The sequence below is a fragment of the Perognathus longimembris genome, chromosome 10, assembly GCF_023159225.1.
Source record: "Perognathus longimembris pacificus isolate PPM17 chromosome 10, ASM2315922v1, whole genome shotgun sequence".
Taxonomy (NCBI): Eukaryota; Metazoa; Chordata; class Mammalia; order Rodentia; family Heteromyidae; genus Perognathus; species Perognathus longimembris.
Window position 1 is genome coordinate 12959441 of NC_063170.1, and position 27559 is coordinate 12986999.

Here is a 27559-nt window from a genome sequence, read left to right on the forward strand (position 1 = left end):
TGGGGAAAGCCAGGACTTCAGGAAATTGGGGGTGGAGGGGAGGTTTAAAAGTATTTTCACAGAGACAGGATAGACAACCATGGGAAGTGGGCGGGGCGGGCGCCGCGGGGCGGGGGCCTCGGGGGGGCGGGGCGAGGCGCCCGGAGCTCCCTGCAAGCCCCGCCCTGAGCCCGGGTACCCGCGCCGGGAGACGCAGCGCGGTTTGGCCGCTGTGGGGCGCCGTAGGCCGCTCTGTTGCCAGGGGAACGGGCCCAGCGCCGGACGAGGCCCAACCCGCCCCGGCCTGGCCCGGCCGCGCATCCCGCCCGCCCGAGCTGGCGCGGGAGGACCCGGCGGCCTAGCCTGCGTCCGGGATGGGTCCCGGCTGTGGGGCCTGTGGCCTCCCAGTCCCGGGGACCGAGCCCACCGCGACGGTCTGAAGCGCGGCCGCCCGGGGGAGGGCGGCTGGCCTGGGCGGGGCCGAGCCTCGGGCTGACCTTGGCAGGGCCACTTTGGCACTGCCGCCACCGAGAACAGGTGAGGAGCCGCCGCGGCACCGTCGCCTCGGAGCCCGGCCTGGGCCGTGGGGCCGGAGTGCTGCATGCCTGGCAAGGCCACGGGCTCGAGCCTCGGTCCGAAGCCCGCGGCTTGGGCTCCAGGGACCGGGCCGAACGCGAGGCTTCCTTCAAGAATCCTCCAGGTTCGCAGATGTGCACCGGGCGCCAGGTTCTGTGCCAGGCTCGGGGCCACGGGAGGCCCTGAACCGATGCCTTCCGTCTCCACAACCCACAGGGAACTATGGAGGGGTGGGGAAGCAGGCGCCGGACACATGGCTCAAGTGATTTCCGAGCGGGCTAAGTGCTCTGGCGAAGAAATGGAGGCGGTGGCCAGGGATGGCCCACCTTGGAAAGGTGACTTTTAATCAAAGACGTGGAAGTTGGAAAGGGGCCAGGGAAGGGTGTTTTAAAGGAGGGAAAAGCAAACACAAAAGATCTGAAGGCAGTATAGTTATTAGGATGGATGGAAAGGGCCAGGGCTCTTGAAGGAAGGCTGTGCTGAGAGTTTAACTTCATCCTAGCAGATTGAGGAAACCACTGAAAATTTTGATGAGTTTCATAGTGTGTGTGTGTGTGTGTGTGTGTGTGCTGGTACTGGGGCCTGGGCCCTGTCCCTGAACATTTTGTTGCTCAAGGCTGGTGCTGTACCACTATGAGCCACAGCTCAAGCCACCCACTTTTTGGTGGTTAGAGACCAGAGTCTCATGGACTTTCCTTCTCTGGGCTGGCTTTAACCCCTATCCTCAGATCAGCCTTCTGAGCAGCTAGAATCACAAGCATAAGCTACAGGCCATTGGCAAGTATCTATTTTATTTTATTTTTTTGTCGGTTGTGGGACTTGAACTCAGGGCCTGGGTGTTGTCCCTGAGCCCCTTTGTGCTCAAGGCTAGTGCTCCACCACTTGAGCCACAATGCCATTTCCAGTTATTGAATGGTTAATTGGAGATAAGAGTCTCACAGGGACTTTTTCCTTGGGTGGCTTTGAACTGTGGTCCTCAGATCTCAGCTTCCTGAGTAGCTAGGATTATAGGTGTGAGCCACCAGCACCCAGCTAAACTTCACATTTTTAAAAGCTTATGTCATTCTGGCCTCTGTGAAGAAGTCAACTGCTCGCTGTCCTAGTTCTGCCAATCTATCAGTTCCTCCCAGGACATGTTTTGTCTGAGACTTGATGCTCTATAATCTGTGCAAGGAGGATGTTGAGTGTGTTATTTATGAGTGTCCAAGGAAGGGGCCATCCACATTGGATACCAGTGACCAGATGGATCTAGGAGAACAATTTGAAATGAAAGAGTGTTTTGAGGGTTGAAAGCACTGAAAGTAGTGCCTGGTCTTGAATAAGTACCCTTTAAATGCCAGTGATGGGTATTATTATCATCAGAACACTGTAAGAGAGCAATGTTGGAGGTTTGGTTTAGCGTAATGGCGGTAGAGATGATGCTAAAGCATGGCTTCAGTTCCTTCACTGAAGGAGAGCTGGATTCAGACATGGCTGAGTGGTGGTCCCTGCTTTTGTGCAACTTGTGGTTACTGTGGAAGAAAGGTCTGTAAACAGGTAATCACCAGAAGATGCAATAAAAGTAACTGGTGTTTAATTAGCCTAGGTTTCCCCCCCCCCACACTTTTGTTTTGTTTTTGTTTTTCTTACTTTGTTCTGTAACAACTTTGTTCTTAATGACTTTCTGGGTGGGTGTTCCCCAAGGCTGGCCCTTTGTAATCTCTAGTTGATTTCCTTGTTAAAATCAACAACCCTTGCCTCCTTCATTGCCTTGTTTCTATTTCCTGTTGTTCCCTCCTCTTTGTCCTCTTTGCTTGGTTTTCATATAGTTTGTAGTGGTTGTTGCAGGAGAATGGCACAGAAGTGTTTGCACACCATGTCAACACGGGAATGACTGAGGTTTCAAGTTTTTTCTTGCCATAGCAACTGCCTTCGGTATATTGTTTATGAGAGAGAAAGTAAGAGCCCAGCCACATCTGAGACCAATGACTAGAGAGACCTTTGGGAACAACTTGAAGTTCCAGTTTATTTATGGGAATTATGTCAAACAATATTTTTAAAGATACTCTTGATTTTTAAGATACTCTTCTGGGATCTGTAGGGAATTTTAATAAAGTACTTGCCCCTAAAAGTCTCTTATAAGTGATTTTTTCGCATTACAAAACAATACACTATAAAGCATTTTTTCTCAAACTCTCTTTATGTGGTTAAAATTGGGCATATAGCCAAGCACCAGTGGCTTATGCCTATAATCCTATTCAGGAGACTGAGATCTGAAGATCAAAGTTCAAAGCCAGCCTGAGCAAGAAAGTGTAAGGCTCCCATCTCTAACCAGAAAAAAAGGCTGGAAATAGAGGTGTGGCTCAAGTTGAGCACTAGCTCTGAGCAAAGAAGCTCAGGGACAGTGCCCAAGCTCCAATACTAGTACCCCCCCCCAAAAAAAAACCCAAAATGGGGGTATGTTAAATCTCAGTGAAGCTAGGCGCCAATGGCTCATGTCTGCTCAAGAGGCTGAGATCTGAGGATTGTGATTTGAAGCCAGCCTGGTAGGATAGTCCATGAGACACTTATTTACAATTTCCAAAAAAACTGGAAGTGGAGCTGTGGGTCAAGTGGTAGTCACTAGCCTTGAGCAAAAGAAGCTCGGGGACAGTGCCAAGGCCCTGAGTTCAAGCCCCAGGACCAACACTCCCCCTCCCCCCCAAAAAAAAATCTCAGTGAAGATTATTTCAAATACAGTTTTGGGGAAAGGACTGAAAAACTTGTTTATAAATATCTAAAGAAAAGCAGGCATGCTGAAATATGTCTGTAATCCTAGCTACTTGGTAAGCCAAGGCAGGATAGGAGCATCAAGAGTTTGAAGCCAGTGCCTCACTCATGCCTACAATCCCAGCTACTTAAGAGGCTGAGATCTGAGAATCTCAGTTCCAAACTTTCATGGCAGACCAATTCAGGAGACACTTATTTTCAGTTAACCAACAGAAAGTCAGAAGTAGAGGCATGGCTCAAGTAGTATAGAGTGCCAGCTGAGCAAGCCAGCCAAGCAAGTGGCAGTTCAAACTCTTGAGACCTTGAGTTCAGACTCTGGTACTGGCTTTTTTTTTTTTTTTTTTTCCAGGGCTGGGAACCTAACTTAAGTGGTAGAATGTTTGGTTAGTAGGCTCAAGGTGAGGCCCGGAGTACAATATCTAATACTGAAAAAAGGAAAACAAAAAAAAGAACACCCATAGACAACCTATAGACACAGACAATCTCTCACAGAAAGTACAAATTTTCTAGGAGAATGAAAAGATACTTAGGACAAAACAAAACTTTGTGGGTGCACCTTCCTGGCTGGGTTCTGGGAGGCATAGGGTATTGAGCTGGCCCCTTGGCCAAGAACTGGAACAGGGGGGCTGGGAATATGGCCTAGTGGCAAGAGTGCTTGCCTCGTATACATGAAGCCCTGGGTTCGATTCCCAAGCACCACATATATAGAAAACGGCCAGAAGTGGTGCTGTGGCTCAAGTGGCAGAGTGCTAGCCTTGAGCAAAAAGAAGCCAGAGATAGTGCTCAGGCCCTGAGTCCTGGGGGGGGGGGGGGTGTGTGGAAGAACTGGAACAGGGTCAATTATAATGCCTGGGGTCTGGTTCTAGCTTGGGTAAGACCCCTTAACAGCCAGAAAGTTCTGTGCTCTTCCTAAAAGCTCAGCAGCTCAAAATTGCTTTCAAGAGTAAGGAAACACTTCAATTAGGACCAAACACTCTCTTTACATGGTTGTTAGGCAGGAATTCCTGGTTTGTCTGGCACTGGAAGTGCATGTAGTCTACCAGACAGCCCAGTGGGACCAAGAGGACTAGAAGTGACACTCCCTAATTATTTATTATTTGTGTTTATTAATTGTGTGTATGTAGAGTGGGAATTAAACTTAGGGCTTCTACTGAGCTGCACAACAAGTTTACTTAAAGCAGTAAATGTCTCTAATTTAAAAAAATTCAAACAGTACAAAGGAATACAGAGTAAAAGCAAATCTCTATGTCAGCCTTAGCTCTCAGACTACTAGATCTCAGAGGCAGAAAAGGGTTCTGTTCCCAGAGTCCCTGGTATTACCAGCCTCTCCCCATCAGTGGGGCTCTTCAAGCCTTTCTCTTACCCCAGACCCATACCCTCCCAGTTCCTTAGCTTCGCCCAGCAACTCTCTTTTGTAGTTGAGTTGTTTCTGGAGTCCTTAGATGCCTTGTAAGAATCCAGAGCTGCCAGTCAGCCTTCTAGGCCTACAACTTTGTACTTCACTCTGCTTGCTTTGACAGTGCTATGTATAAATTTCAGAACAACATTCCTAATTGTGTGTGTGTGTGTGTGTGTGTGTGTGTGTGTGTGTGTGTTTCTGTTTCCCAGGCTGGCTTTGACTCTCAGGCTCAAGTGATCCCCTTGTCACAGCTCTCTGATGTGTGATATTGTACTAGGCTACTAAATATTTTTATTGGAGCAGAGGTGGCAGGAAGTGGATCAGTCATGTAACTATTTAAGAGAGCTTAAAATAGTAAGATTTCCCTCGTTTAAGGTACGCATATAAATATAGGTAGCTTAACCTGATTTGGAAAATGCTGTTTAAGGCATTTAACAGATGAGTATTAAATAGAATAGATCACTGTCTGTCTTCCTGGCAAATAGCCTGCACCTTGTAGGGACAGGGTGCCCAGCCTTTCTGGCCTTCCTTCTTCAAGCTAGGCAGGTCCTTGACTTACCAAGGCAGCAGCCTTCTGTGGCTTGAAACTCCGCAGGGCTCCCTTGCTCTTGGCTGTCCTCTATCTCTGCAATCCTAACTCTGTGGTTTGTCCTTTGGAAGCAGAAGACATGAAGAATGTTTTGTTTTGTTTTACCAAGGCCCACATAGCAGCTACCAGATACAGCTGGGGCCACCAGGAGTGCAGTGGGAAGCTTAGATTAAGGGCTTGACCCTCTCCCTCTGACCATGTTCTCCCAAAGCACTGGGCTGCCAGGCTGCTGTCTCCTGTTGTATCACCTCTCCCCATCCCCATGCCCTTCTTGCTTATAACCCCTACCCCTCATGTCTAGAAAGTGTTTATTCTTTTTTGTTTTCATTTCTTTTTTGGCTGGTACTGGGCTTAAACTCAGGGCTCTGCTGACACTCTGCCATTAGAGCCATGCCTCCAGCCCCATCTAGAAAGCTTTTGAAAACATCCCTCACCTTGCATCATCTCCTGCTTTAAGCTTCCTTTGACTCCTGGTAACTTCTTCAGCAGTGCCCAAGTCTTCCCCACCTGGCCTCCTAGGGCTCAAGTAATTTAGCCCTGAAGCTTCGTGGGGCTCAGATCTCACCTTCTTACAGTGAATAACCAGCCTGTTGTAAGCACTGCCCAAATGCCCCTGCACCCACTGCCCTGATGTCAGTCTCTCGGGGTCCCCAGAAAGGCAGCTGCTGAGGGTAAGTGCCTTGTCTCATCTGTGTTTATGGCCTCAGTGTACACAAAGGGCTTGGGCCCTGGTAAGTGCTGCCTTATCAGGATCTGAGTCTATCAGCTGACCAGGTTACTGGGGAGCAGAGCCACCCATTCTCAATCTGGTCTCTCTGAGAAGTGCTGAGAGGGGAGGGGCACAGGTCTGGTGACAGTGCTTGGCCCCATCATGCTCATCTTGGATTCTCTCCGAGCTCCCAGTCCTTTTAATCAAAATCTTTTGGGCCATTAATTCCATGAGCGAAAATGTCGTCAGTTAAGAGTTGGCTGTGGGGCTGGGAATATGGCCTAGTGTCAAGAGTGCTTGTCTCGTATACATGAGGGTTCAATTCCCCAGCACCACATATACAGAAAATGGCCAGAAGTGGCGCTGTGGCTCAAGTGGTAGAGTGCTAGCCTTGAGCAAAAAGAAGCCAGGGACAGTGCTCAGGCCCTGAGTCCAAGGCCCAGGACTGGCACCAAAAAAAAAAGAAAAAAAGAAAAAAAAAAGAGTTGGCTGTGGCAGGATTTGGAAGTAGGCAATGGGCTTCTGGCTGACCTCTCTGCCCCAACACTATTCTGATTTGGAGTCAGAGCTGCCTCCCCGGGGCTGTTTGCAGCCAGCCCCTGTCCTGAACGGTGACTCTTTTCTCAGAAGAGTAGGGGTACAGCAGCATAGGGGGTACCTGTGGCCACAGTGGGAAGGCATCAGCCAAGTAGTTCTGTTTCTCCCTCAGGGCATAGGGCTGCTCAGGTGTGGGGATGACCAAGGTGAAGGCAGGCTGACACCCACATTCATAGGTTTCCTTCAAGGTATTTGCCCAGTGATGGTGTCCCTGGAGAGCTCATGTGCAATCCACAGAGATTTGTTCCAGAGAGAAACCATCCAGCCCAACTGTGTCCACAGGGCTAGACCTGATGACCCACGACTGTTTACACAAGTCAGGAACAATGATTTGCTTACTGCTCTGGGGACATTCCAAAGAAAGGTTTGCCAGCTTTTGTCACCGTGGGTTAGGGGTGGCAGGATTAGAAAGGCAATTCAGTGACCTACTTTTTATTACAATGAGTTCTTTGGGTTCACTCCCTTAGGAAAGCAATTTCAGAATTGTTTTCACAGTTCCGTGATGGCTGTAAGATCTCTGCCGGGGTCACAGGGCCACCCCGCTCTCTAAAGCTAGCACTGCCATCAGCTCACAGAACTCCAGGCAGAGGAAAAGGGGATAAGTAAGGAGGTCTGAGGTCTCAATACCGTGGCTTTTACAAAGCAGACTGCCTGCCAGTCAAAATCTACCAGTGGTGAATCACCCAGGAAACAAGTGGCTACAAAAGCCACCAGAGTGCACCCTCTACTGGAGGGTGAATACATCTCATTTGTGCAGGCCTAATACTGTGGCTCTAATCAAGGTCTACTAAACTTCTGACTTGTAAACTCTTTCCCATGTGTAGCGCCAGAAATGACTCAGGGCTTCAGAACACATCTGCGCTTCCTGAGTGTAGCTCTGGTGCTTGCAGGAGGCAAGTAGGGCTATCCAGTTGGCCTTTTTGAAGATACCAACAATGTGCTCTCTGTGCCAATGTGTGACATTTATGCCAAATAGTATCCAGCTAGCATGCCATGTAAGTGCAGAAAATGCTTACAAATTGACTGAATGGGAAAATTCATTCTCAATTTTCCCTTTCTTTTTTCCTGTTACCAGTAGTTCTGAATGGTAGATACTTTTCTCTGATGGGTTCAAAAGGCACCTACGGGGGCTGGGGATATAGCCTAGTGGCAAGAGTGGCTGCCTCGAATACACGAGGCCCTAGGTTCGATTCCCCAGCACCACATATGCAGAAAACGGCCAGAAGCGGCGCTGTGGCTCAAGTGGCAGAGTGCTAGCCTTGAGCGGCAAGAAGCCAGGGACAGTGCTCAGGCCCTGAGTCCAAGGCCCAGGACTGGCCAAAAAAACAAAACAAAACAAAACAAAAGGCACCTACGTATATGATTGTGAATAGAAAAATAGGGGGACAGAAATCAGGTATTGATCATTTTTGCATTTCATTTATGTGTACAATTTTAATATAAACACAAAGATAACGCATGAATGCAAGTTAAACTTTTTTGTTTTGTTTTTTGCCATTCTTGGGGCTTGAATTCAGGGCCTAAGCACTGTACCTGGCTTCTTTTTGCTCAAGGCTAGCCCTCTGCCACTTGAGCCACAGTGCCACTTCTGTCCTTCTATGTATGTGGTGCTGGGGAATCGAACCCAGAGCTTCATGTATATGAGGCACTCTTGCCACTAGGCCATATTCCCAGCCCTAATTGGATGTTTTTTAAAGTAATTTTCTTTTTTATTTTATTTTATTTTTATTTTTTATTTTTAGTAATTTTCTTATTGATAGTAACTAAACAGTAGCATTTTAACTAATGGCTCTGCACGTTTTATCACTTTAGAATTTTTTATTTGTTTTGTTTTTGTTGCCAGTCCTGGGGCTTGGACTCAGGGCCTGAGCACTGTCCCTGGCTTCTTTTTGCTCTAGGCTAGCACTCTACCTTTTGAGCCACAGTGCCACTTCCGGCTTTTTTTCTACATATGTGGTGCTGAGGAATTGAACCCAGGGCTTCAGGTATACGAGGTGAGCACTTTACCACTAGGCCATATTCTCAGCCCCCACTTTAGAATTTTTATCATTTGACAGTTACATTTGCTATGTTTTTCTATTGAGTTTGCTACTGTGCTTTTAAATGTCTACTGTACTGTTCATACGAAAATTATTATTGTTGTTTTTGTATGTATGCTGGTATTGGAGTTAAGGGCCTTATTCTCTCATTCGGCTTTGCACTCAAAGTTGGTGCTTTACCACTTGAATCATGCTTCTACATCTGGCCTTTGCTGGTTAGAGATAAGACTCACAAACTTTTCTGCCTGAGCTGACTTCAAACCATGATCCTCAGATCTCAGCCTCCTGTGTAGCTAGGATTACAGGCATGAGCTACCAGTGCCTAGCAAACACTTCTTTAAATTTAATTTTATAGTCAAGGTGACATGCCAGAGGGGCTACATACCTCAGGAAGCATTTTTTAATTAAAAAGAGTGAGAGAGAAAGCAACTTCAACCAACTGCTTCACTTGGGACATAAGCCTTGTAGACTATGCACCATAGCTATAACCAGGAGATAGGAAGACAAACCAGAGAGTTGTGTGAGGGTGACTCCATATCTTCCATTTAGTGAACATTTTCACACTAGAGGTTTACTCTTAGTGTCACTGGTGGAAGCTCCACCTGAGGGAACATCTCACCACCACCTTCACAACAAGACACACAGCCTCTCAGCTAGGAAGCACAGAGCCAAAAGCAAAACCTGGATCTGTCTCCTTGAAGGCTGGAGCGCTTTCCCTGCCCCCTGTGTGGCAAGGTGACTAGCAGATCCGATGAACCCCTGGGAGAAAACTTCCGATCACTCCATTTAGCTTTGAGATGAAACCACTCACAAATGACTCGAAACGCTGCCAAGCTTGACCAGATGAGCCTCAGGAAGGCTGAAGAACGGAGTGTCCAGCGGCCTGTGTGACAGGGTGGCCAAGCGAGCTAGCGAGGGAGTGGACCGTGTGATGGATGACTTGTGATGGGTACATGATGGCTCTGTGGAATGGGGGTGCTGCAGTAGGAGGAATGCAAATGGGGCACAGCGAGCCGGATGGCGGAAGAGAGGGCAGGTTTCCATGCCATTTACCTTGCCCACATTTCCTTTCATTTCAGATGTTTTCAAGTCAGCAAACATTCACTGAGCATCTACTACATAGAAGATACAGTTCCATCAGCCTGGGGAAAGACATATGGGGACAAAGGTGAATCATATTTACTGCCTTTGAGGGCTGCGGATATAAAAGGGGGGCATGTGGGGATGACAGCATGATCCAAACAGCAAAGTGATCGTTGCAGTAAAGACAGCGAAAGGCTCCTGACTGGGGGGCATCAGTGAGAGCTTGTCAGAGGAGAGGAGGCTTGCAGTGGGCTCTGACGAGCCAGGCTCATTGTGCTAGGCTGTGGAGTAAGAAAGTATCCAGGCAGCTGTGCCAAAGTGGAACCTCCCATGCCTTTTTTGTTTAGATTGCTGGCCTAGGGGTAGGGGCTCCTGAAAGAATGTCCAGCTGCCATGGTTTTGTCTCTAGCTCCAGGCCTTCCTACTGAGAGCTCAAAGCTGTCTCATCTCCCAGGTGTGCTACTACTTGGACTGTAGTCCCATCTTGGGTTCAGAAGATACTGGTGGGTGGGGCTCTTCCTCCTTTAAGGACAAGCCCATCCCTTCCTGTCCCCAGTGTATCGTCAGCCACCAAGCCAGGTATTGGGCCAAGGAGAAGGCAGAGCTGGGGGAAGAGGGGTGTTTGCTACCATCTGGTAGTTTGGCTCTGGCCTAGTCTTTTCCTGAACTTCCTCAAGGGACTCAAAAGGACATTAGGCCACTTCTCTAGGTAAATCTGTATACCAGGCCTGGATCTGCTTAGAGAAACATGGTCGTTTCTGCTGCTAGAAGGAAGCAAAGGCGACTCCTCCTCCTCCCTTCTTTGTGTGCTGACTTGTTCCCAGCCAAGAAGCCCCAGGCAGCCCTTCTGAAGCCTGGAGTGGAGGTTCCTGGCCCCTCTAAAGGGATTATGTGTCTGCTGAGCATATAGCTGAGGCCAGATTCTCCTTCTGAGTGTCTGCCTCCCTCCCCCCCTTCCCTTAGCAGAGGATAAGGGGCCCTCTCTGACACTTGCATTTGGATCTCAGGACAGAGGTGACTAATCCTAACAGAATCAGCATGTGTTCTCATCCCTCCGGCCCAGCCTGATATTGTTACCAGATGAGAACATGTCTTATTGGGTTTCACTTTGATGGCTGTGGAGACAGCACTTTGAGTAACAGGCAGCCACACGGTGTCCTGAATAACCCTGGACCCTCCTCCTCTGTTTTGGGTAGGCTGGGGCCAGCTTGCTCTGGGGCTTTGGGACAGCACTCCATCCCCACTCTGCCCTACTGCCCCTCTCTTTTGAGATAGGACCTTAGATTGCCCCAGAGGGTTGGGAGGTGGCTTTGTGTCCCAGCTGTTTCTCCCTACTAAATCCTGGCTGCAGACATGGGGTCCTGGGCTCCTAGCCGGGCCTCTTCAGACTAATGCTCTCCACTTTTTCTCTCTCTGGAGATGAACATCTGCAACAAGCCCTCCAACAAGACAGCTCCTGAGAAGAGTGTGTGGACAGCGCCTGCGCAGGCCAGTGGACCCTCCCCAGAGCTGCAGGGCCAGCGGTCCCGCCGGAATGGGTGGAGCTGGCCCCCTCATCCACTCCAGATTGTGGCCTGGCTGCTGTATATCTTCTTCGCTGTGATTGGCTTTGGGGTCCTTGTTCCTCTCCTGCCTCACCACTGGGTTCCTGCTGGCTATGCTGTATCCTTGAGAAATTGTGGGATTGGTGCACGAAAAAGGAGGGCAATGGATAGCCAGAAAGCAGAGGCCTGAGGCTGGGCTCAGAATTTCAGGAAGCATAGGGTGGGGCTGAAAAATATGAGCCAGATCCTTCTCTGGCTTCCAGCCCCCCTACCTGACCCCTCATCTCAAGGGCCGACTAGACAGCCCTGAAGTACTGTGGAGCATTTAAAACTCCATGTAGAGGGGATCTTATCAGCAGAGGCGCCGCTGAAGCCTGCAGAAAGAGTCTCAAAGCTCCTTCAGCCAGGCTTTGTCTAAAGCTAAAGAATTGACAAATTAGGGAGTGAGTATTTCGTTTGTAAAATCATTTGTCATGGTAGAATTCTTTCACAGTAAGTTTCTTTCCTGGTATACATAAAATATGGTTTTATTTACAGACCGATTATTATACTATACCCAGAACTGTTTGTAGTAAGCTTACTGATTTTTTTTTTTTTTTGCCAGTCCTGGTGTTTGAACTCAGGGCCCCGGCATTGTCCCTGAACTTCTTTTGCTTAAGGCTAGCACTCTACCACTTGAGCCACAGCACCACTTCTGGCTTTTTCTATTTATGTAGTACTGAGGAATCGAACCCAGGGCTTCATGCATGCTAGGCAAGCACTCTACCACTAATCCACATTCCCAGCCCTGATTTTTTTTTTTAATTAAACCATAGTCAGGCACTAGTGACTCCCACCTGTAATCCTAGCTACTCAAGAGGCTGAGATCTGAGGATTGATATTTGAAGCCAGCCTGGGTAGGAATGTCTGTGAGGCTCTTACCAGCAGAAAAGTGGGTGTGAAGCTGTGACTGACTTAAAGTGGTAGAGCTCTAGCCTTGAGCAGAAAAGCTCAGAAACTGTGCCCTGGCCCTGAGTTCAAGCCCATGACTGCTCAAGCCCTGGCTATAAGTCCTTGGAGCAGAGGGCATGGCTGCAAAGGCGGGGAGTTCTTCCCGTGTCCTGGTACCAGGGTGAGCTTGAGAACCTGGGATGCAGAATCGCCTTGGTCCTAGCTCAGCTCCTTCAGGACTCTGCATGGCTGAGTAGCTTCTCCAGCTCTCTGGGCCTCCCCTGTGTGTCTGCAAGGATTCTGCTTGCTTTCCCCTGGGGGAGAGGGAGGAAGAGCGTACTAGGAAGTACATGAGCACCGGAAGGCGTGGCCACAGTGAGGGCACCGGAGAGGAGAGGGACACGGGAGAAAGCAGCCATCCTCACAGAGGATCATGGTGGGACCTCCTGATTCACTGGAACCCAGCGCCTCATCACCAGCTCTGAATGAGAAGCTGGACTTCCATGAGTGGACCAACAGACCTTAGTGAGGTTGAGTGGAATTGTCATGGACATTCTCCCCGTGGCGTGGAGTGGTTCCATCCCTTACTCAGGATTATCTGTATTCTGCCATCGGGGTGCCTGTGAAATCAGATTAATAACCACGTAGTTTGAAATAAGTAGGGTCAGAGTAAATAACCGCAAAGAAACCTAACTTGCACTTACTGAGTACTCACACGGGCCAGGTACTGTGTCAGCTAAGGGAGGTATTCTCACCATGTTACTAATGAAGAAACAAGCTCAGAGAGGGCAAGTGAGTTCCTAAGGTCACCCAGCTGGCACTCAGGCCAGAAGGGCTGCTCAGGCAACCGGACTGAGGAAGTGCGATCGTTGGTGTTTCAGTTCCCCCCAACCCCCAGTTCATTGTCTTATCACTCCCAGAGCCACCAGGTCTGGAACCCTGGCTCAGGCTCTGTGGCTTCGTCACAGCCTCCTCCTTTCTGCAGACCCTCTCAGGGATCTTGAGTAATGAAGTACCAGCTTCTGCCTCCAACTGGCCTATGCTTTAGAGATGCAAGATGAACTTTGTGTGCCAGGTGGCCAGCTAGATAGAAGCAAAGCAGGCGAGTTGAACATGGCAGTCCACCGAATGTGAAGTGTGGGGTAGGGACTCAGACAACAGACTGCAGAAGTCGAAGGAGACCATGTGCACCTGTCCAGCACATACCCACTGTTCACAGCTCTCCTCTCCTTACGTGCTGTTGGCAAGAGGACTCCCTCCTGTGCTGATACCCAGTCATCAAGCCCTATTGACCTTACTTCCTTTGTAGCTGCAGAATCTGCACCTTTTCCTTCCCACTGCACTCTGCCTGTCTGCCATCGCTGGCCATTTAGTTACTGTGCTCTCTCACTCTTGGCATTCTGCATTCCTGCAGCCTGAGTGCCCTTAAAAAAAAACCTGAGGGCTGGGGATATAGCCTAGTGGCAAGAGTGCCTGCCTCGGATACACGAGGCCTTAGGTTCGATTCCCCAGCACCACATATACAGAAAACGGCCAGAAGCGGCGCTGTGGCTCAAGTGGCAGAGTGCTAGCCTTGAGCGGGAAGAAGCCAGGGACAGTGCTCAGGCCCTGAGTCCAAGGCCCAGGACTGCCCCCCCACCCCCCAAAAAAAAAAAAAAAAACCTGAAATCTGATCCTTGCATGTTTCTAGCTCCCGAACCCTGTAGTGGCTTCTTCCTGCCTGCCGGAATGAGGCTGTCTGCACCTGCGCTCTGCCTGTCTGTCTCCTCAGCTTCCTTTGCCACAATTTCCCTGTTCTTTGTTTCAATAATACATGTCAATGCCTGGAAGCTCCCTGCTCCTCTACCTAGACCCAATACCCAGCTAGTCAGAAGTTGAGAACTTGCAGTTTATGGTACTCATATTTTGTAAAAGTTAAGGAATAATTAACACACAAAACACACAGATCTTTTCTACAGGTGTATTTAGAAAAGCACATGTTGCTTTAACATTCAGAGATTGCACATAAAATCCCAGATTTCTAGTTTCATTTGAAGAGGTGGAACTTGGCAACATGGGCCCTCAGTGTTTTTTGGTGTTTTTTTTTTTGGTGCTGCTCCTGGGACTTGAATTCAGGGCCTGGGCGCTGAGCATTTCTGCTCAAGGTTAGCGCTCTACTACTTGGTCCATAGCTTCACTTCTGGCTTTTTTGGTTAGCTAATTGGAAAGTCTCACAGATTTCCTGCCCAGCCTGGCTTCGAACTGTGCTTCTCAGACTTAAGCCTCCTGAGTAGCTAGGGTTACAGGTGTGAGTCACCAGCCCCTGGCAGGCCTTTCGTATGGCAGTCATGAGCTGAGACCACACATCAGCCACCACTCTGGTTGGCACCTTGCATGTTCCCAGTAGCCACAGTACCCAGCCTGGCCCCTTTCCTCTACATTAGCTCCAGGGCCTGCTCTCCATTCCTCTCCAAGCCTCAGCCAAGATGATACTGCCTCGGGAAGCCTTCTGGAGCCCTTAAGACTAGATGAGGCACTCAGTTACAACACCCCTACCCACAGTCTTCTTTGTAATTAACCTGTCATTTGGTTCATGTTTGCATTTTCCACGAGTCTGTAGGCTCCTCAGGACTGGGGACCACATCTTTCCATGCCCCTCAGTGCCTGGCCTCAGTAAATACTTGAAAGAATGAGCCCCGTAGGTGGGTGGGAGAAGGGTAGGAGCAGGCAGGAAGCTGAAAGTTTGCCCACAGTCTGTCTATGAGAGGCTGGAATAGTGAGATGCAGTACCAAGAAGGAAGAAGGGGCTAGAGGGTGAAAAAGAGCTTTGGCCCTGATCTGAGGCATGAACTTTCATCAGGAGAAACATCCAGAGCCTCTGTAGGAGTTTTAAGAAGGGAAGGATTTAGGTTTTCTTTGTATAAGCTTTTGGAGGCTCACTTCTTGGCCACATGAAGTGTAGGCTCAGGGGAATGTAGATGGGAAGGGCAGAGTCAGTAGCTCTCAGAGTGACCCGGGAAAAAGGTGAAGGCTTGACAGGTAGCTGTGGCCATGGGGATAGAGAGGTCAGTGATGGCCAGAGTTTTGCCTCTTTCAAGCATAAGGCATAGTCTGGCTCCTGCAGACATGTAGAAGGCTTTGGCTGCTGGGAGGGGGAGGAAACAAAGTTGAACAGTTGCTAAGTGAAGGATGGATGAATGATGGGTGGGGCCCTAATAGTGGGGCTGATGTCTGTCATGCTAGCAAGAGAATGGGGGAGCAGGGAGAATGGATGAGTAGAGAATGGGAGGGTAGATGTCTGCCTGGGTGGAATCTAAGGTTGGGTTTTTACACAGTCAAACTTGCAGCGAGTTGTCAGCATACTCATCCCCTGCATTTGGCTCAGTACTTGGCAGCTAGGCTTGGCAAGTGCTTCCTTTCAGCTCCAGTAATTGGTCCTGCTGCCCCTGCGAGGCTCTGAACATGTCAGGTCATTGCAGACACTTCAGTGTCTAGGCCCTAAGTGCCTGGACTCTAGGTGGGGCAGGCAGCAAGTGGATGAGCCCCATCTGTAAATGATTCTCCATCTGGCCCCAGCTGCTAACTGGGGGTGGCTCTTTCTTGCAGCTGACTTCCTGCAAAAGCAAGACAAACAAGCTCAGAATTTTAACCTTAGGTCCCCACACCTCCATGATGTCTTTCAGTCTCACTTCATCTTCTGGAATCAGAAACCAGAGATTGGCCTGAGATCAGATCAGGCCGGGCCTGTACCAGGAGTGGTGGTAGGCTCGTATCAGGCCTGGAGTGATGAGCTAATATCCTATGGTTAGACTCGTTGGTAGCAGCATCAGGGTTTGCTGTGTGAGCTGTTACCATCCATCTTGTGATCAGGGGTCTGTCTGCTGCAGAGGGTTGATGAGGAGGCTCCTGGGGGGGGGGGGGCTGGAAATAGGAGGTGGCACTGAGGGAATTTTTGCACAATGGGAGTGGCATAGAGGTATGGAGTCCTTAACCTCCTGGGCCAGTGCATGGGTGCCATCTTTGTGGGCCACCTTGTGGTGCACCTGACTGCCGTCTCCATCGATCCGGCAGATGCCAACGTGCGGGACAAGAGCTATTCTGGGCCCTTGCCCATCTTCAACCGCAGCCAACATGCACACGTCATTGAAGATCTGCACTGCAACCTGTGCGACGTGGATGTGTGAGTGTGTGACTGTGTGTGCATGGTGTGTGTGAGCTGTGAGTGTTCCTGGTGATCTGGCAGCTGGCTTTAGGGTGGAGACACCAGGGCTTCACGGTTATCCTGATGTCTCAGAACCCTGTGTTTGAATTGGGTGTCAAGAAGATGAGAAGAAGATGGGGAGAAAACATGAATAGTGCTTGGTACTAACACAACTTCAGGGGTCGGGGGAAGTACTAGGGTTTGAACTCAAGGCTTCATGCTTGCTAGGCAAACACACTACCATTTGAACCAGGCCTCCAGTCCTTCCTTGCATTAGTTATTTTCCACTAGGGTCTTTAATTTTTGTTGGGCTGCTGCAGTTGGGCTGAGACTGCTGGTCTCAGACTACCATCCTCCTCACCTCTAACCCCTCTTCTAAGTAGGAGCACAGGCATGTGTCACCATACCTAATTTATTTGTTGAGATGGGGTTTCCCTAGTGTCTGCCAGGGCTGATCTCAATTTTCCCTTTCAAGTAGTAGAGATCACAGACAAACACATTTGTCACAAACATTTCTCAGTGATTTAAGTCTTCCAGTAACACCCCCATTGCTCTAGCACCAGGTAAGGACAGGAGAGTTAACACGAGTACCCTGTGCTAAGTACTGTGCACAAACATCTGTGGGCAGCAGCTTTCTCCTGTCATAGAGGAAGAAGTGACATGGCTACTGAGCAGCAGAAGTAGGGACACAATGCCAGTTACCTGCACAACTCCCTTGGGGCAGGTGGCAGCTTCTCTTTCTGTGTTACTTATTAGAAGTCTGAGGCCCAAAAATGGTCAAGTGTGAAGCACCACCAATCCTCCCCTGAATGGCCCTGGTGCCTCTCTACTAGGACCCTTTTCTCTTCTGGAGCTTTCTAGTTTCCCAGCCTCAGGTAAGGATGAAGCATGGGGTAGGTTGTGTGGCCCAAAGCCAGCTTCACTCTTGGAATCTGAAGACTCAGACAGCCTGTTTGTTAAAAGGATCTGTCCACAAGGAAGAAAACCCACAGCGCCTAGGCATTGAGGACTTGGCGCTGGGCCATCCTGTCATTTCTAGGCACCAGCTGGCACTTATTTCTAATGGTTCCGCTGGTAGTTGGCTCCTATTGCAGGGTTTGTCCTGTTCTGGGGAGGAGGGCATGCTCTGTTCTTCCACAATCTTTTGGGTCTTCTGTGGACCCTCTGGCCTTCTGACTCTTCTAAGGTCAGACCCCTGCTTATGAGGCCTCCCCTCACCTGTCCCATGCAGTGAGCCCCCTTAATGCCCACCTGGATGGCAGCTCACGCCCCTCCTTTTGGCACGCTTCTGATTGGCCCACACAAGTTGAGCTTTTCTGAAAGAATGTCAGTAAGATTCGTCTAGAATGGCATGGAAGCTGACTTCAAAACAGCTGTCAGGAAGAACAATGAAGCCGTAGTCCTAGTGGCTTGTCTTTCTTCCACCCTGGGCCCCATACCTGCGTCTTCTGGCTTGCCAGAGGTCCTTGCTTGGAAAGGAAGCTCCTTTTCAGTTTCGTACAGCCATGACGTGGTACGAAGTCCAGCAGCAGGACCCCCGAAGCCCTGAGCTGCCCTTCTTCCCGTTTTGGGAGCGCCGCCTCGCCCAGGGCTTTCCCCCGCGGTCCCGCCAGAGGGCGCGCGCTCCCCACCGCAGCGCTCCTTGGTGGGGCTGGGGCGCTCGGGGATGGGGCCCCGAGCCTCGCGCTGGGGGTTCACCGACTGGGGCCCACCTGCCCCGGCGGCCACGGCGGGTAGGATGCGCCCTCCGACCTCGTGGTTCCTTCTGCCCGTAGGAGCGCCCGCTCCAAGCACTGCAGCGCCTGCAACAAGTGCGTGTGCGGCTTCGACCACCACTGCAAATGGCTCAACAACTGCGTGGGAGAAAGGAACTACCGGTGAGCGCGGCCCGCGCGAGGTGTGGGTGCTGTGTGAGCCTGACTCCTGGGGTGTGCGCCGGGGGTGTGGGCGGGGCCGCCGAGGGCGCGGTTAGGGCCTCCCGCCCTGCTGGCCCCCAGGAAGAGGGGGCCATCTTCGGTTTGGGCTCCTGAGGACTTGGCGATCGGGGCTGTGCCTTCCCCCCACCCCCTCCCCGCACCCGGCCTTCTGAGCCGATCGCCCTTATAAAACTGGAGCTCCCTGGTGCTGACAGCTGCCCGTGGTCGGGCCAGGCTTTTTCTACACAGCGTGGCGTCTGCTTTATTGGGCGTCCTGCTCCTGGTGCTGGTGGCCACTTACGTCTTCGTGGAGTTCTTTGTCAATCCCATGAGGCTGCGCACCAACCAGCACTTTGAAGGTCAGTTTGGGTTCCAGGCCCCCTCCCTTGCCATCCACCTGGTCACCAGCCCCAGCCCTGGCTCAACACCATCTCCTTGTGCCTTGCAGTCCTGAAGAATCACACCGATGTGTGGTTTGTGTTCTTGCCCGCTGCCCCTGTGGAGACCCAGGCGCCTGCCATCCTGGCTCTGGCTGCCCTCCTCATCCTCCTGGGCCTGCTCTCCACAGCCCTGCTGGGTCACCTGCTCTGCTTCCACATTTATCTCAGTAGGTGCTCCCATCGACACCTGCCTTGGAGGGGGCAGGAGTCCCTAGACTGCAGGAAGGCACCCCATTGGGCTTACAGCCCTGAGACCATGCCTGTCCTCACTCCACAGCGTGCACGTGTGTGTGTGTGTGTATACAGATGTGCTGGGTGCTCCCCTGTTCCTGTGAGCTCCAGGGTCCCCTTTCCACTGCTGAGCACTTTGGTCTCTTTCCTACCAGTGTGGCACAAGCTTACCACCTATGAGTACATCGTGCAGCATCGTCCTCCCCAGGAAGCAAAGGAGGCCCAAAAGGAGCTCAAGTCATGTCCACCCAAGATGCGGCCCATTCAGGTATAGAAGTGGCTCACAAGGTTAATGAGGTTGGGGGTGGGGAGAGGGAGGATGAGCCTGTGTGTTTGGGGAATGTGTGTGGATGGGCTGAGCATTGAGAGCCAATAAGGAGAGTGGGCAAAGGAAGCGAGCAGCTACAGTAGGCCAAGCCTGTACTGAAGGAGCAATACCACATCCATGACTACTCCAGGCATGTGCTGGAGGGAGAGAAACATGGGGTCCCGAAGTACATTGGGGGCTGTAGAAGAGGAAGGGATGGACCAACAAGCTGGTTGCCCACTAAGTTGACCAGACTGGACCCCCCTCTTCTCTTCATCTGACTTTGTCCTCTTGTGCACGTTATTTTAGTTTTAGAACAGCCCAGGAGACAGATGGTTCCTAGCCCATGTTGCAGATGAGCACACAGAGGCCTAGAAAGGTTAAACTGAGGCTGGGTCTAGGAATAGTTAACACCAAAGCAGTGTAAGCTGTGGCCTGGCCAGCCCAGCTGCTGACCAGCCTATCCCCATTCTCACGCCCCTTGGCTTCCGGAGGTCAGCAGCTGGGAATGGAGGTGGTCCAGTCCTTGATGCCCCAGGGACTGGGAAGGAAAGGGGCCCAGGCAGGCTTTGCTGAGAAGGCTGAGCCCTGAATCTTGAATCCTCATGGCAACTGGACACAAACACAGGCTAGTGGGTGGTTGAAGTGGGCTTGGGACCTTACCTTTTCTGTTCTGGCCACCAAGGCTGGACCCTGCCTGTGGGCTAGGCTGGGGAAGTGCTGGACCAGCACTCCTGAAACCAAGACATGCCCTGGTGCTAGGCATGGACGTGTGTTGACACATTTTGGGGAGTGGGCCCACTGAGGCAAAGCCGGCCCAGGGTATCCAGACTCCAGGGCTTATGCCTTTGCCATGTATAGGCTTTGAGGCCACATGTGGCAGCAGCAAGGACCTTTAATTTTGGTGGTGTCTATTTACAAGTGTGTTGAAGACCTACCTAGCAGGAGCCCCGGGCGTGGCCCCTTTTACAGAGGTACATTCAGGGTGATGCAAATATCTGAAGGTTCCTGAGGGAACACCCTAAGACACAATTGTAATGAGAGATGGGAGGTCTGAATGGGGACCTCCTATGACATTTTCAGACTTCTCCAGCAGCTTCTGGCCTGGTTCCTATCCCATCCAAGAGCCCAGGGGACCCCAGGTTAGGCTTTGTCCACCTGTGCTGGACCCTGGAGGGTGCCAGGTCCACGCTGGGAAGGGGAAAGATGGGGAGAATTATCTTCAGACAATCCCATCCCTGGAACTGACCTCTGACCCTTAACCTTCAGCTCATCTGCTTAGATGGGCACCAAGGGTCAGCTTGGCAGGAGGTTGGACATTTGCTTGCCTGGGACTGCAGATATTGCACCCCTGCAGCCATTCATCAACAAGCCTGGCTCTGTCCCCATTCCTCCCATCTGCCAGGGCCCCAGCAGGCAGCCTCCCCACCCCCACCCAGCAGGAATGCAGGAGGGGCTCCCTCTGGAGCCGTTGCCCCCAAACATAGGCTTGTTTTAGAGACAGCTTTGCTGTCTTCTCTGCATTAGTCAGGACGCCTCAGTCTCCATGGAAACAACTGCCTAGCATGTGACAGCTGTCCATGCCCCCCTCAGCTCCGAGCCTTGGCCCCGCCCCCTGCCCTGGCGCCACACCCTTCCCAAGCTGGCTTTTTCCTGGCTTTTGTTTCCCCACCTGCAGACCTCTCAGGTGTAGTTGGGGCACATCGCAGGTGCTAGGGTGCATGCCTACCTGTTCCTGCGATTTCCTGGCCACAAGGCCTTTTGCTTTCCGGGCTGGCGTCAGTCTCTCTCATTTTCATTATGAGGCCCAGTTACTGGTGCCAGAAGGGGCTGTAGCACTGTTTGTCCCTTCACAAACTGCCTTCCCTTTCCTAGAGGGGCAGTGGCTGCCTGCAGCCAGCAGTGGTGATTGTGGCTGGTACTATATGAAGGCTAGGGGCCTGGACTCAACTCTGCTCTATGAGCGCTGGCTAGCCACGCACAGAACCTCCCTTGCACACTCAGGCCGATGACCAGCTGCCTGGTCAGCAGGTCAAGGGAAAAAGTCAGTTCAGAGGCTCGAGGCCTGGGAGGAGCCCAGAGCAGAGGGGCTCATGGTGAGCACCTTTTCCATACCAGCCCTCTAAGCTGAGCAGCTCTAACTTGGACATATTGGATCTATGGGGCCATTGCCTTCATCAAGTCGTAGAGTTTGACCAAATGAAATGAAATGAGATGTGGGGATTTTTTAAAAAAATTTTTTGTGTGCTGGTCTTGGAGATTAAACTCAGAGCCTGGGCACTGTCCCTAAGCTTTTGTGCTCAAGGCTAGTGCTCTTACTATTTGAGCCACAGCTCGACTTCCTGCTTTTTTATGATTAATCAGATATAAGAATCCCAAAGACTTTCTTGCCCTAGCTGGCTTTGAACTGTGATCCTCAGACCTCAGCCTTCAGAGTAGCTAGGATTATAGAGTAGCTAGGATTACAGGTGTGGGCCACCAGTGCCGGCTTGGGCATGGGTGTTTTAAGCCTCTTGTTGCAGAGGAGTTTTCCTAGCATGTTGGGGAACCAGGGAGACAGTCCTAGACCCCTTAGGATGAGGCTTCCATCTCCCACAGAGGTCAGGGGGCACTTGTGCTGCTTCCATCCTGGTAGGCCCAGATATCAGGAGGCCCTGGGTCCACACCTGGCCTTCGAGCCTCCATGACCCCCCCCCCCCTTCTCCAGGAGATGGAGTTCTACATGAGGACCTTCAGCCATGTGCGTCCAGAGCCTCCAGGACAGGCTAGGCCAGCTGCAGTAAATGCCAAGTGAGTGCCACTGGGTATCTTCCAGCATGTGGGCTGTGGGCAGTGGGAAGGAGGAGGCAGGCCAGGGTCAAGGCATGGGTGTGGGTCCTGCCTGGCGTTGTTCCGTCCTCAGCTTGGAAGGGATATCTAGTGGGGATGGATTTGGGGAACAGCATCCCGAACTTGCCCTCCTGCGTTTTTCCCAGTCCCTCACAGTTTCTTGCCACTCAAGGCCAGGTGGAGCTTCCACAGCCCTCCTCCCCAGACATTCTGGCCCTGCCTCCCCAGATCCGGCCCCAGGTAAGCCCTAGGCCCGCGTGGAGGAAGAGGGCAAGTGCCCGCCTTCCTGCATGCCTCTGTTGCTCCTCAGAAGTAGCCTCACACTCCCCTCTTGGTCTCTGCAGAAAAAAAGGAAGCGGCGCACATATAAGCTGTCCATGTCGGAGATGTTGGACCGGGAGTCCCAGCTTCCCAGGCTGCGAGGTGAGCAGGGTGAGCGTTCCTCCCTAGCCGGGTCCTGCTTGGGGAGCTCGGAGGGAGGGGGAAAGGCTGAGTCCCAAGCAGCGACACCTAGATCTCATGTTTCGCCCCACTGCGCAGGACCCCACGCCCCGGGCCGTCGTGCCAGCTCGTCCACGGATTCCTCCAGTGCCAGCTCGGTGCACTCTGCTGGCCCTGCAGGCGCCTACCACTCGGCGTCCGCCGAGTCGATGGACGAGATTCCGGTGGCGCAGACGCGCCTGGGCAGCGCCGCGCTGGGCGCTCCGGGGAGCCAGGGCCGGGAGTCTGGGCTGGCGCTGCAGGCGCGCGCGCCGGCCGTGTTCGTGAGCCTGAGCAGCGGGGAGCCGGGCACGCCCGGAGGCCCAGAGGCCGGCCTGCCTTAGCTGGGCTGAGCAGCGGCGGCCCGATTCTCTATGCAACAACCCCACCTAAACCGCACCGAGTGCACTTTAGGGGCCCCAAGGCCGGCGGGATCGGCCTCCCTCCTCCACTCAGCAATATCCGCCCCACCGGCCCTGATGCTCCAATAAACTTTTTTACGCTTTTGGGGACTTGATGCTTTACTTAATGGCAAGGGCCGTGGACATGGGGGGAGGGGCGTCGACACCCAGACTGTCCTATGGAGGTGCTGCAAGACCCAAGACCCACGGGGCTCAGTCGGGGCTTGTGCGTGGGAAAGGCCCTGGAAGTCTCAAGGGAGGTCTGGGCTCGCGGAACCCGCCTCCCAGCTCATCAGGAGCCGAGATTGCTAGCGGGCTCCCACCACACCCAGCTATTTTTCTTGAAGTTAGGAAGGGGAAGCAGGCTTTGTGTTCCTGCGACAGCAGTGGAAACATAGAAAGATAGGAGCAGGATAGGTGGGAATGATGGGAGGCTGTCCCGGGGCCCAGCAGCTTTCTGGGAGTGGCATGATCACCAACTCGTCTTAGCCCCAGCTTCTGGCACTGGGCAAGCACGAGCCTCCCACTGTCCCCTTCTTTCCTCGGTGCCAGAATCTGGAGAACATGAGAGTTTGAGTCTGGGGATGCCACAATTCGATGGTGGGTGCGGTCTCCAGGGGGCCGCAGACCCCTGTTACCGATGGGAGGGATCTCCCGGTTTTCAGCCTTCCATCTCCAGGTCCCAGAAGGCCTCCAGCTGGCGGCGTGGGAAGCTCTATTTCCCCTAGAGGTTAGGAGCCCGCGTGAACGTCGGGGGTTTCTCCCGTCAGGGGCCCACGGAGGATGTGCAGAATGCAGGGGCCTCCAGTGCCCGGGCCGGCCCGCAGCGCGGGGGAGGGGAGGGGGCGGGACCAGGCAGGCGCTGGAGCTCCGCGGGCGCCCGGCCTGGAGCGCGCGGAGGGCGGGGTCTGGTGGGCGGAGCCAGCGTGACCTTGGTCACTCTCCCGCCGAGACAGCCTGGGGGTGGGACTCGCTGTCTCTATGGAGACTGAGAAACAGGGGATAATATCGAGAAGCCGCCCCAGCTGCAGTCCCGCCCGGGAGCCGGCAGGGAGCGGAGCTGCGGAGCCGCTGGGTCTCCCGCATCTGTCGTCCCATTCCTGCGTGCGGTCCATCTGAACGCGAGCTGCGGGAGCAGCCTCGAGATAAGACGCTGGTAGGAGCCCAGGACGCCGACCACCATAACCAGTATCCTGCACTAGAAGGGGTGGGTGGAGCGGCCTGGATGGGGTCCTAACCCCGGACAGTTCAGAGTCCAGGACACCAGCTGAGCGTCCCAACCCCCCAGCCCCCACCTCCCTGCTCGACTGATTGATGACTGCAGCTGTCCGAGCAGGAGCAGCAGCCGGGTGGACGCGGTCAGGGGTGTGGCTACTCCATCCCTGGCTTGCAGACCCCAGGGCTGCCTGGAATTCTCCCCACCTGAGCAGCCCTGAGATTCCTAGTAATCCATCTTCCCACAGAAGGGAGTGGAGATCTAAGATCCCCACAGGATGCGGGACCCTCCTGTGGCACCCGCTGTCCCCTGGACATTATTACCCTAAGTGAAAAAAGCATAGGTAGGGCTTTGGGCTTCTGGGGGGAGGTCGCACCTAGGGAGAGGGAAAGGGAGTGCGGTGCCACTGGGCTGTGGTCTCCACAATGTAGTTCTGGGTGCTTGGTCCCAGAAACTCATTGAGAATGGTTGTGCATATCACCAGGAAAGGGCTTTCAGTGTCAAATATAGTGGTAGCAGGGGAGGGAAGCCAGGCAGAGGCCCAAGCTATGGACAATGGGAGGCGAGCTAAAGATGGTGGTTGAGACCAAGGGTGTGGTCGGGAGGCTGGTAGTGGGGGAAGGGGTCTCAACATTGCCCCTGGGAGTCTGGAAATGCCAATGCGTGGGTCAGGGTTAGGACTAGTATGTGAACAAAGGGGGCACTGAAGTTGTGGGCAGGGGGCCTTGATAAGAGCTCTGGGTGAGCTCTGGGTGAGGAGCCGAGTCACTGCTGGTAATGGGGTTCTGCAGGGTGTGGCTAGGGTGGCTACAAGTGTAGGCTGCAGGTGGGCCTCAGGACAGGGCACCATTTAATGAAGTTAAATGCACCGGCCGAGGGCGCGGTCAGGGGACTGCAGTGGAGAGCTACGGGCGTGGCTAGGAGACTGCAGGGGAGAGCTATGGTGTGGGCAACCTTTCAGTGCAGGGATGGAGGTATACCAGGGGTCGCAGTGGAGGTCTTGAGGTAGGGTGAAGCGGAATGGTGGAAGCAGAGGAGAGGGCCCTTAATCCCAGGGCTATGGGTGTGGACAGAGGAGAAGGCAGTAGAGCTGTAGGTGTGGTCAGGGGTACAAGGCCCAGGGTGTGGAGGGCAGGGGCTGAGTGCATGTGACTTGGTGTGTGGGAATGTGGACTGATGTGGTCAGGGGTGGTCAGGGTGTGGTCTGGGGACATCAGTGGAGCCTGAGATGTAGACTGGGGGATGTGTGCTTCAATGGAGTACCATGGGGCCAAAGCCCTAGTCGCCCTTGGCAGCCCCCACTTTGGGGACTACTATAACCCCCACCCAAAGGGTTGCTTCTAATCTCCTCCTCCTCCTAAATTTCATTAACTTGAGAGCTGCATCCCCAATGGGTGGCAAAGGGCCAAGAAGCCACGGTTGTGCCCTAGGCAGAGGGAGTGTTGGTGTGCCCCACCCCTGGGCCCCCGCTTCCCCAGCCCAGCCCAGCCCAGCAGCACTGGGAGCTTCTCCCTGAGCTGCCCTGACACCATCCTGTCCTTAGCAACCCTCTCCAAGCAGCACCACACTCCCTTAGCAACCGTCTCCAGGCTTCACAAACTGTGGCCAGGCCAGCCCCAAGCTCCCTTCCCCTCATGTTTTTGTTTAACAGCAAATAGTAACAAGACCTAGGCTGGGCCAGCTGCACCCCTGCCCGGGGCATGCCTTTGCTGCCCTTGTGCCTGCTCCCTTCTCAGGCCCGGGCTGGGTCTTGCTGGGTCTTCATGACCCTTATATGCTCACTCCACACCTGCCCACCCAGCAGCCTGGCCTGGCACTGACCCAGCTTGGCATAGAACTTCCTGGGGAGGGGAGGGCTGCTCCGCCACCCTTGCTTCCACCCAAGCAGGCTTTGTGCCAGGGCCAGACAAAGCCATGGCCCTCAGCTGCTGCCCGCACAGCCTTTCTGGACAGTACCACTCTGTTCCTAGCCTGGTGTGGGCATCATGATTTCATGTTCTGAGCCCTACTCAGAGCGAGGGCTGGCACTAAGAAACAGATCCAGTGCTCTTGTGGGGGCCAGGCAGATGCCAAACATGGACCCCTCTCCCAGACAGCCCAGTCTCGCCTCTGAGGGTGTGCAGCAGAAGCGCTGCCAGCTCAGGGTTGTGAGGTGGGCCCTGGGGATGGGGGGGGGGCAGCTTGCCCAGGAAGTGATGGCAGCGGGTCCTCACAGGCTGGCATGGCAGCAAGCACGGATGTCGCTGGGCTGGAGGAGAGTTTCCGCAAGTTTGCCATCCATGGTGACCCCAAGGCCAGTGGGCAAGAGATGAATGGCAAGAATTGGGCCAAGCTGTGCAAGGACTGCAAGGTGGCTGACGGAAAAGCCGTGACAGGGACCGACGTTGACATCGTCTTCTCCAAAGTCAAGTGAGCTCTGGGCAGCCCCTGCTTCTCGTGTCCTCAGGGGGGCGGGGTGGGGGGAGATTGAGGGCTGGATTCGGGGAGCATAGCCAGAAAGGCACTGGCCTCACGGTGCCCACATGCCTGGCAGGGGGAAGTCTGCTCGGGTTATCAACTATGAGGAGTTCAAGAAGGCCCTGGAAGAGCTGGCAACCAAGCGGTTCAAGGGCAAGAGCAAGGAGGAGGCCTTCGATGCCATCTGCCAGCTGGTGGCAGGCAAGGAACCAGCCAACTTGGGCGTTACCGTAAGTGTCGCACTCATCTTTGATGGCTGCTGAGAGGGATGCGGGAGAATCTTGGCTGGGGGTGGGAAAGGGCCGGGCTCCCTCACTGACAGCCCTGGGGCAACTCTGTTCTTTCAGAAAGCCAAAACAGGAGGTGCTGTGGACCGGCTGACTGACACCAGCAAGTACACTGGCTCCCACAAAGAGCGCTTTGATGAGAGCGGCAAGGGCAAGGGCATCGCTGGGCGGCAGGACATCCTGGACGACAGTGGCTACGTGAGTGCCTACAAGAACGCTGGCACTTACGACGCCAAGGTGAAGAAGTGAGGCCCAGGAGGGTCCTCAGGGCTTCTGCCCCCACCAGAGGCTCAGACCTGGGCTGAAAGGGGTGCTTGGAGCAAGAAAGCCTGGTCTCCTCCCTGCTGGACCTGCCACCCAGAGCTTCCTGCCCAGCCCCATGGGGCCAGCCCGCCAAGCCTCTGACCCAGACTACTCTGTGTCCCCTTCTTCCACTCTTTCCTCCCCGACCTCTGTCTGGGGCCAGTCTCTGCCTATAGCCTCACCGTCCTAGCCTGGTCCCAGGCATGGCTGATTCCTGCCTGCTTGCCTCATATTTAAGCTGCTGCTCTGGCCAAGTGCCTAATTCTTACCCAGACCTCAATAAAGACACCTTTTGTACCAATAAGGCTGCTTGGGTACA

The 27559-nt window shown here is 53.1% G+C and overlaps 2 protein-coding genes across 5 annotated transcripts; both read left to right on the forward strand.

Annotated features, from left to right (window-relative positions):
• Positions 1–223: 223 nt before the first annotated feature.
• Zdhhc1 (zinc finger DHHC-type containing 1) lies at positions 224–23088 on the forward strand. 3 transcript variants are annotated; one of them, XM_048355333.1, is made up of 12 exons: positions 227–516; positions 9716–9804; positions 11139–11381; positions 16177–16352; positions 18149–18250; positions 18524–18648; positions 18738–18896; positions 19116–19228; positions 21975–22057; positions 22243–22336; positions 22441–22528; positions 22637–23088. In XM_048355333.1, exons 2-12 carry the CDS (start codon positions 9793–9795, stop codon positions 22918–22920), a joined length of 1479 nt encoding a protein of 492 aa, XP_048211290.1. In that variant the 5' UTR covers positions 227–516; positions 9716–9792; the 3' UTR covers positions 22921–23088. The 3 variants fall into 3 exon arrangements, with proteins under 3 accessions (XP_048211292.1, XP_048211290.1, XP_048211291.1); XM_048355334.1 differs by having other exon boundaries at positions 228–516; positions 22441–22519; XM_048355335.1 differs by lacking the exon at positions 18738–18896 and having other exon boundaries at positions 224–516.
• Positions 23089–23994: 906 nt separating this feature from the next.
• Positions 23995–27540, forward strand: Tppp3 (tubulin polymerization promoting protein family member 3). 2 transcript variants are annotated; one of them, XM_048354808.1, is made up of 4 exons: positions 23995–24133; positions 26409–26602; positions 26727–26880; positions 26998–27540. In XM_048354808.1, exons 2-4 carry the CDS (start codon positions 26415–26417, stop codon positions 27184–27186), a joined length of 531 nt encoding a protein of 176 aa, XP_048210765.1. In that variant the 5' UTR covers positions 23995–24133; positions 26409–26414; the 3' UTR covers positions 27187–27540. The 2 variants fall into 2 exon arrangements, with proteins under 2 accessions (XP_048210765.1, XP_048210766.1); XM_048354809.1 differs by lacking the exon at positions 23995–24133 and adding an exon at positions 24139–24184.
• The last annotated feature ends 19 nt before the right edge of the window (positions 27541–27559 follow it).